General features: G+C 40.0%; 1 protein-coding gene across 2 annotated transcripts; it reads left to right on the forward strand.

The window, feature by feature from the left end:
* Positions 1-234: 234 nt before the first annotated feature.
* LOC131995180 (uncharacterized) lies at positions 235-8,571 on the forward strand. 2 transcript variants are annotated; one of them, XM_059363351.1, is made up of 3 exons: positions 235-515; positions 1,017-1,171; positions 7,626-8,571. In XM_059363351.1, exon 3 carries the CDS (start codon positions 7,629-7,631, stop codon positions 8,565-8,567), a length of 939 nt encoding a protein of 312 aa, XP_059219334.1. In that variant the 5' UTR covers positions 235-515; positions 1,017-1,171; positions 7,626-7,628; the 3' UTR covers positions 8,568-8,571. The 2 variants fall into 2 exon arrangements, with proteins under 2 accessions (XP_059219334.1, XP_059219333.1); XM_059363350.1 differs by lacking the exon at positions 235-515 and having other exon boundaries at positions 717-1,171.
* The last annotated feature ends 1,142 nt before the right edge of the window (positions 8,572-9,713 follow it).

Raw genomic sequence — 9,713 nt, forward strand, 5'->3', positions numbered from 1 at the left:
TTTCATTTCAAAAGACCCAGTGACCGAAACACAAAAAATTCGCAACAACAAAAGTGCAGTGACCCAACAATTAAAAGCAAAAGAAATAGAGAAAAGTGCGAAAAAAGGGTTGGTTACACACAACCGTACATACATACACGTATGGACGGACGGCCAACACAAAAATATCAAAACACATAAAAGATCAGTTTTTGGCCATTTATTAAAAACACAAAATAATACACAAATCACAAATTCATCACAAATCACAAAAATATATAGCGGCTCTCAGTGTTCTTCGTTTGGTTGTGGCATTTATTTTATTGAAAATTTGATAAAATATTCCAACCAAATGAAGATCAAAACGAAATAACAAAAGAAAATAATAACCAAATTGCAAAGTGACAATTAAAGTACATAAAGACTCAAATAAAACAAAAACTAATTAAATTAACAGGGTGACCCGTGTAAAAATAAAAATAATTAATTAAATTTTAATGTGCAAAAAATTGACCCCAAAATCATTAGAAGTTGTGGTAAATCAAAAAAGAAGTGTGCAAAAGACCCAAAAACTTGAAAGTGACCCGCACAGTGGGACAAAAGTGGCAAAAAGTAAAAAAAAAAAATTAATTAAAAACTTTAAAAAGTTTTGAAAAAAGTGTTAAATTCATATACAAAAGTGTTTTTGTTCTGAATAAAGGAAAAATTACATAAAAATTTAAAAATTCAACGATTTGTCGTCCAACTACCGAAATTGTTCACAAATTTTGTTTGTGTGTTTTGATAATTTTTCTAGCAAAATTGTTAAATAACGCATTTCCAAAGCAAAATCCCATAAAAAGCGTAATAAAATCAGTAGTTGCACGCCAAATTTGTTAAATTTGACCCAAAATTAATAATTTTATTTTTCTGTTTTTGCCTTAAAAAATCAATTCGGGACGGTCGCGCAAATAAAAAATACAACAAAAACTTTTTAAAAAACTGTACGCTTGGACCTTGACCAATCGAAACAACCGCTACAACGGTCATTTTCCAAGCTACAAAATTCAAAAAAAAACCCAACAACAAAAATCCACAAACCTACAAAAAGCGAACAATAAAAATAGACGCTTCAAAAAAGGCGCGCAAACAGCACAACAGCAACACAGCATCACCAATATAGACCCATACATACACACATACATCAATCAAAGTGAGTACCATTTTGTTTTTCTATTAAAGTGCGCTTGGGTATTACGTCATACATAACCTTTTTTTTCAAAAAGGAAAAGTTCATACATTAACCCAGCGTACTTTAATATTGTTTTTGATCGTTTTTGATTATGAATCGCTAATTCGGTTGTCTGATAAATTTTGACCCAAATTAATTTAATCCAAAGTGAATTTGACCCCGATATAGCAGACCCTACTTTCAAGGCAGTGTGTAGGATTTTTGGGACAGACAACCGTGGTATTTTTGTAAAGAAAAAAAAGTGTCTTAGTAAAAATTGAAGTGCTTTTAGAAAAGAAGAAGTTTTTTTTATCAAGAATTGTTTTTGTGTGAGGAATAACGAAAATAATATTGCGTGCTGGCCTCATTTGTCTTCGAAATTTTAAAACTTCATTCTATTGCACAAATTTAAGTGGAAACGGTCGGAAAGGACTGTGGTTGTTTGTGCAATCCTTTGTTGTTTTTTATACAGAAAGCAAATTGACCCAGCGAGTCAAAGCAGTATTATTGTAAAGAATCATCTAGTTCTGTATGCCAAATTTTGAAAAGTGAAAGTTTAATTTTTTTTGGAGAAAAATAAATTTTTTTTTTTTGCAACTTTAATTCGAGCGGAATTAAATTGCTGGTGTATTGCGATTTGAAAGAAATTTTTTTTAAAATTTTTTGCGGCTATTGTATAATCGATATCATCAGAAATATTAACCTGTTTTTTTTTTCCTAGTGACCCAGATAGGACATTTATTACGAATTTTGTAAAAGGTTTCAGGTTTGACCCTTAGATATTTGACCCATCATCAAGACACACATTTTTTTTTTTCGCATTAGGTTTTTTAGAAATAGATTTGATTTCTACAAATAACCAGGTTTTTTGGACATTTTGTTGTAGATTTTTCCTTGGTTTTATAGTTTTTGAACCTATTTAAAACATATACAAGCCAATTACAAAATGGATAAGAATTTACGCGAAAGATTTGTAAACTGTGTGAATGATTTAGTAGATTTTGAAAGCGTTTACTCCGCGGCTAAGTCAGATGATAATATACATTCGTTAGAAATCACGCGGGTAGAACTCAATTCTTTATGGGATCAAATCAAGAAGGCATACTTAGATTGTAGGGACCGCATTCCGGAAAAGGATGAGACACCTATAGATAAAACTAAACTTCGAAATAATTACAAACAGGCACTAGAAACTTATAAACGGTGTTTAAGCTCTCTTAACGGAGAAATTTTGGCCCTTAACGAGCAACAAGATCAAGAAAAACAGGAGAGAATATCGATGACCCAACAGCGAGACAATAATGATTTTTCACCAGCTCTAAGATTGCCGCCCTGTGACACAGATGTTTTTAAAGGGGGATATCGCGAATGGCCCACCTTTAGGGACTTATTTTCAGCAATTTACATTAACAATTCAAAATTAAGTAAAGTCGAGAAGTTGTTTCACTTGACCCAAAAAACAGCAGGAGAAGCCCGCGAAATAATTTCCAATGTTCCACTGACCCATGAGGGTTTCGACATAGCGTGGAGAAATCTCGTTCATAGGTACGAAAATAAACGCATGCAGGTAAATGAGCAATTGCGAGCTCTTTTTAATTTACCTTCGGTTTCCGTTGATAACGCGTCAACAATCCAGAAATTACAGCGCACTATAGGTAGTTGTACCCAAACTTTACAGACCCTTGAAGTAGAAACGGGGGGATGGGACCCAATCTTAGTTTATCTTGTGTCAACCAAACTACCAAGAATATTTTTAGAAGAATTCGAAAGCAGCCTAGCAGATTGTTCGTCTCTTCCATCGTGGAATCAATTAGATGTATTTTTGACCCATAAATTCAAGACCCTAGAATCAGTCGGCAATATCAAGCCACAATATTCGAGATATAATCAACCCAGATCGGAGTACGATAAGCGGGAAAAGCGAGTTAATAGTTTTCAAACAAATGTAAATCCCAATTTCAAGAACACGGGCTCAAGACCCAGCAACAACACACAATCACACTATAATGCTCAGAATAACAAACCGGTTTGTCAACTTTGTAAATCCAATCATTCTTTGCGAGAATGTCCTCAATTTCTAGAAAGGTCAATCAACGATCGAATAAACATTGTTAAGACCAGTCATCTTTGCTATAACTGCCTTTCTTCGGATCATGGAGTCAGGGAGTGTAAAAGTCGTTTTAGTTGTAGGGAATGTAGTCAACGACACCACAGTTTGATACATAAAGGCAACCAGAGCCAGTACCCTACAACAGGCACACACCAACGAGGCGGAGCACGACCTAGCACCAGTGCTGCCGCTCTCAACACTTTAGTTCAACCCGGTAGACAGGAAGCACGACCTAGCACCAGTGCTACTGATCCTACCACCCTAGCTCAACCGGTTAGCGAATACGCACGCCCTAGTACCAGTGCTGCCGCTTTAACCACCCTAGTACAACCATCGGTATCGCCAAATATACAGTCCACACCTTGTTTAGAAGCACCTTGTTCAACGACTTTGACACTTCAGGAAATCAGACCCACTCCGCAACCCAAAGAGACACTTTTGTTCACAGCAATAGTTCAAATCAAATCTAGAGGACATAGATATGATGCCAGGGCAATCATCGATCCTGGGTCACAATCAACTTTCATTTCAGAGAAAATTAGAAACAAACTACAACTTCCAACAGTTAAGAATTTAATTCATGTCACAGGTTTAAGCGACGCAGTTTCTGAAACATCGACAAAAGCTTGCGTCTTCAATCTTTGCTCACGAGTAAATCCTAGTTTTGAGCTGGAGGTTTGGGCACCAGTCTTAAAGACCCTACCTTCTCATTTACCAACACACAATTTAAGGCAAAATCAATTTGGAGATTTTGCACACCTTAGTCTCGCGGACCCTCGATTCTTTGAAAGTCGACCCGTGGACATGTTAATCGGATTAGATATTGGACCCCTTATATACACAAAAGGCGGTACTATGAAATCCTGTGGATCACTTTTAGCGCAGGACACCGTTTTTGGGTGGATCATAGGAGGACCCATTACGGAAGACCCTAAATCCGACAGACAAATCACACTTTATAGTGCATCATCATTAGAAAAGATAATCACTCGCTTTTGGGAGGTGGAAGAGACCCCAAAAAAGGTTTTGAGGTCAGCAGAAGATATTTATTGCGAAAATAATTACAAAAATACAACACGACGTAATGAGGCGGGGAGATATATCGTAACTTTACCTTTTAAAAGCTGTTCAGAGATCGGTTCATCTAGGAACATCGCATTGGCACAGTTTCATAGAATGGAGAAAAAGTTGTCTAAGACCCCAGATATTAAAGCACATTATGATGCAGCCATATTAGAGTATTTGGAATTAGGACACATGAGGAAGGTAGACCCAAACAGCGTATACAAGACCCCTCACTACTACTTACCTCACCATGCAGTTATCAAACCAGATAGGGTTACCACAAAACTTAGAGTGGTTTTTAACGCATCTAGCCCAACATCAAACAAGAAAAGTCTTAACGATATCTTACATACAGGACCCATACTTCAGCAAGACCTTGTGCTACAAGTGTTGAAATGGAGATTTTTTAAGTACGTCTTCAATGCAGACGTGACAAAAATGTATCGTCAGATCTTAGTAGACCCCAATCAAACAGCTTTTCAAAGAATTCTCTTTCGTAAATCAGAAAACCACCCAATTGAGGATTACGAACTCTTAACTGTTACCTTCGGCATAAATTGCGCCCCATTTTTAGCGATTAGGACCCTTCTCCAGTTAGCAGAAGACGTGAAAGATTCTCATCCGTTAGGATCAAGAATTATTAAAGAAAATTTATATGTCGATGATGTATTAGCGGGCGGACACTCCATAGAAGAAGCTACAGCAGCTAGGAAGGAATTAGCCTCCGCATTAGAATCAGCTGGTTTCGAGCTAAGAAAATGGGCGTCAAATGACACACGTTTGTTAAAGGATTTAAATGAAGACATGCTTCTTCCAATAGATTGGTTAAATATTTCCGAAGCTTCTTCGACAAAGACCCTAGGAATTCGTTGGAATATATCAGGTGATAATTTCACTTTTACGGCCCCTACAGTTGAAGAAAAGCAAATGAGCACCAAGCGAGAAGTATTATCAACGATAGCAAAGTTTTTCGACCCATGTGGATGGTTAGCGCCAGTAATAGTTGTAGCCAAGTTAATCATGCAACAGGTTTGGCTAGATAAGGTAGAATGGGACGACTCGTTGAAGCCAGTGACTCAAATGAACTGGAATAACTTTGTGAGAGGTAGCCATTCTATAGACACTGTATCGATACCAAGATGGGTTCGGTTTACACCTGCTAGTATTGTGGAAATACATGGATTCTGCGACGCGTCAGAAAGCGCATATGCAGCCACAATTTATATACGCGTTGAACACATCGATAAAACTGTAGACACTTTTCTTCTAGCAGCCAAGACCCGAGTAGCCCCAGTTAAGAAAATCTCTCTGCCAAGGTTAGAATTATGCGGTGCAGTTATGTTGTCAAAGTTAACAAATGCCATTGTGCCTAAGCTTCAATTATCAAAGTTTACGACCCATTTCTGGACCGACTCTACAATCGTTCTAGCCTGGCTACAAAAGCCACCATGCTCATGGAGCGCTTTCGTTGGTAACAGGGTTTCAGAGATATTAGAGAACGTCGGCGGTGAGAATTGGAAACATGTTGACTCAGAATATAATCCTGCAGATGTAGCAAGTCGTGGCTGTTCTCCTGACGACTTAATAGCTCATAATTTATGGTGGACGGGACCCCAGTGGCTCAAATTGCCGCATGATCAGTGGCCGCAAGACCGAGTTAATACAGACACTAATCTTGAAGCAAAACAAGTTAAAGTATTCGCAACAGGCACTTTTGATGACCCTTTGACTCGATTTTCGTCTTTAGCTAGAGCATATCGTGTTTTGTCTTACGCCGTTAGGTTCTGGCGTAACACAGGTTCAACTAGATCCTCACTTAAAATTTCATCGCAAGAAATAACCAGCCCAGAGCTCATAGACACAAAGATGCGTCTTATAGTGGCAACTCAGAAACATTACTTCGTTGAGGAATACAGTTCTTTGACCCAAAAGAAAAGGCTTTCACCTAGAAGTAGTCTTTTACCATTCAACCCCTTCATAGATAGAAAAGGAGTAATTAGATCCAATGGTCGTTTAGTTCAATCGCCAGCTTTGACGTACAACGAACGTCATCCAATCTTAATCCCATATGATTCGCGATTTGCACTCCTTCTAGTGGAATTTGTTCATAAAGTCTCAATGCACGGAGGCAATCAACTTATGACCCGGCTCATCCGTACGGAGTTTTGGATATTCAGATTGAAACAGTTGATCAAGAAAGTTATACACAATTGCAGAGTTTGTACCCTATATCGATTAAAGACTCAGACCCAAATTATGTCATCTCTTCCACCCGAGCGTACTACTTTATCCAGACCCTTTACGAATACAGGGGTAGATTTTGCAGGACCCTTCGGAATCAAAAGCTTAACAGCACGAGCGTGTTTAATAACCAAGGGTTATATCTGCATATTTGTTTGTTTTGCGACAAAAGCCATCCACTTAGAAGCAACAAGTGATTTATCGACTCAATCATTTCTGGCGGCATTAGCTCGTTTCATAGGAAGGAGAGGGTGCCCAGAAAAGATATATTCCGACAATGGAAAGAATTTTATAGGCGCAGCAGAAATGCTCAAGAAAGATCAGAAAGAGTTTATGAAAAGTTTACAGAGCAGCGCCATTCAGCAACATGCTCATCAGAATTTAGAGTGGAAATTTATTCCTCCAGGAGCTCCCCATATGGGGGGATTGTGGGAGGCAGGAGTTAAATCATTCAAGATACACCTTAAGAAGTCTATGCCCAAAATGAACTTCACGTTCGAAGAACTGTCAACCATATTGGCACGTATCGAGGCCTGCCTCAATTCACGACCCCTTAGTCCAGCTTCTGAAGACCCTAACGATTTAGCACCCTTGACCCCAGCTCACTTCCTTATAGGCTCTTCCCTTTTGACCCCGGCAGAACCCGACATCTCAGAGGAGGACATAACGCTTGCAAATCGGTGGAAGAGATTAAAGATTATATCCCAAAACTTTTGTCAGAGGTGGAAGTCAGAGTACTTAAATGAGCTTCACCGTAGATACAAATGGAAGTATCAGCAAGATAACATACAGGTCCATGATTTAGTTGTCATCAGGGATGAGAGATATCCCACCGAGTGGAAGTTAGGACGAGTTTTTAAAACATACCCCGGTGTTGATCAGAACACTCGAGTTGTAGACATTCGAACTTCCAATGGCATAGTCAGTCGACCCATAACTAAGATTGTCAAATTATTCTCAGACACCCCTAGCAATTCATAATCACATCAAAACACGGTACTCACGAGATTTTGGTTACAGATAATGGCCGGATATTTACCTCGCCCAGAGTCCCCACGACCCGCCAGACCCACACGCCCTCGCTTCGACCCACGGGAACCCAGGTATCGCCCCGCATCTTGGCAGTATGCCTGTGGCCTCTGCCAGGAGGACCACGCCATACGGTCATGCCCGCGGTTCCGGCAAATGACACCGTATCAGAGATACGAGACAGTTGAGAGACGGAGTTACTGTCGGAACTGTCTGGCGCGCAGCCATCTGGCCCCAGACTGCCCCGTGGTCACTGCCTGCCGAACATGCGACTACCGCCATCACACAATGCTGCATGGAGCCCCACAGCTTAGGGAGACATACGGCAGCTACAGCCCGCCCCCAATGGAGATTGCCAACCCACGGCTATTTGCAATCGAACCAGCCAACCAGATGCCCATCGTCCAAGGCCCTCCCCCGGTCGAGATACCTTACAGCCGGGCCACTGTTTTTGTACCCACGGCGATGGTGGAATTGGCACCCGAGGAGCAGGACGAGTGGGCTGGGGTACGGGTACTTTTGTGCCAGGCATCGACCATCACCCGAATCGCGGCAGCCACAGTAACTCGCCTGGGGATACCAACGAGAGAGCGCAGAGGGCACCGTTTGGCAACAATAAGACTTCGGTCAAGGCATGCGTCGAGGAGGACCATGTATACCATCCGGGCAGTGGTGACCCGGGATTTGCCGCGACGACCCTATTCAGATCCCATCATTCCCGACCCCACAAGCAGCCTAAGATCCCTTCCTTTGGCAGATGCGGACCCGCGGGGCAATGACCCGGTAGATGTCGAGGTGGGGGCCGATGCCTATGCCCACCTCCGGAGGAGTTCTGTGGTCCAACCGGGACTAGGAGCCGTGTTCGCCCAGGAGACAGATTGGGGATACGTGTTCGTCGGTCCAGTCACCTCACAGGCAAGAAACCAAAATTAAAAAGGTAAGATGTCACTTCGTCACTTGGAGGGGGAGAATGTTCAAAGTACGTTTGAACATGAAGTCATGTGCACCCATGTGCAGACATGCGTTCACGTATGCACATGACCCACTGTGCATAACGGTACATTGAAGTAAGTTCTTAATCGCTGATTCCGCCTTGATTTCATATTTGTTTACCTGGAATTGTTGCTTGTAGCTTGGAAAGTTGACCGTTTTCGCGGGGTCCAAGTGACAAGCAACAACCAGAAAAAGATCAGTCTCGATTGAAACCTTAAACCCGCGAACCGTGCTCTTTCCCCCCTCGAAGTGAACAACAAGTGAACCAACAGTGAACATACATACAAACATATATAACTAGAGTGAACATTGCAACAATAAACTTTGAAACAGTGAACTAATATATTTAACATTTTAGACACAAGTGACACAACAACAACAGACTCAAGCACCAAATTCTAAAAGCGACCCACAATCTCAGTACAGAAATAAACAACAATCAAAAGTGCGGGACACTAACAACACCAACCACAACCAAAAGTTCGGGCCACAATTAAAACTATAACTTTATATTGCACAATTCCCTAACATTAAAATAAAGCTGCATTTTTTCCTATTAAGATTTAAATTTGTCTACTTAAATCTACATATGAAATTTATTAATCAAACCCTAAGTGAAACCTAAACTAATTCAATCGTTTGTTCCCAATACAAATTTTGCTATCTAAAACTAAGTGTAATATTTGCTACTTAAACTAAAAATGAATTGCTCTACTTACCCTAATTAAAAGCAAATAATTAATTCTAAAATTCTCTAACTAATGCTAACTATAATCAATTATTCAACTCAATTGGCTACTTATATCTAATGAAATCTAAAAGCACTGAAAAATAACAATTACAATAAACAATTACAACAACAATGAATTTAAACACTTAATTCTCCCTCTTTTTATTCCGAAAGGCAAAACCCTTAGTTTGACCCCAAACACGTTGAAGGCTAACATTTCCGCATAAGAATCATGAAACAAATAAGTTAAGGAAGAAGTAGGGCAGTGCTTACTATCAGTGTTGCTGTTTTTGGTAGGTTCCTACCAAAATTGGTAGGTCCTCCTACCAAAAATGGACCTCAATTTTGGTAGGTTT

The sequence above is a fragment of the Stomoxys calcitrans genome, chromosome 2 (genome assembly GCF_963082655.1).
Source record: "Stomoxys calcitrans chromosome 2, idStoCalc2.1, whole genome shotgun sequence".
Taxonomy (NCBI): Eukaryota; Metazoa; Arthropoda; class Insecta; order Diptera; family Muscidae; genus Stomoxys; species Stomoxys calcitrans.

What these genes read in the sequence shown, in the direction of transcription:
- LOC131995180 (XM_059363351.1), top strand. Translation starts at nt 7,629, where the DNA reads ATGGCCGGATATTTACCTCGCCCAGAGTCCCCACGACCCGCCAGACCC.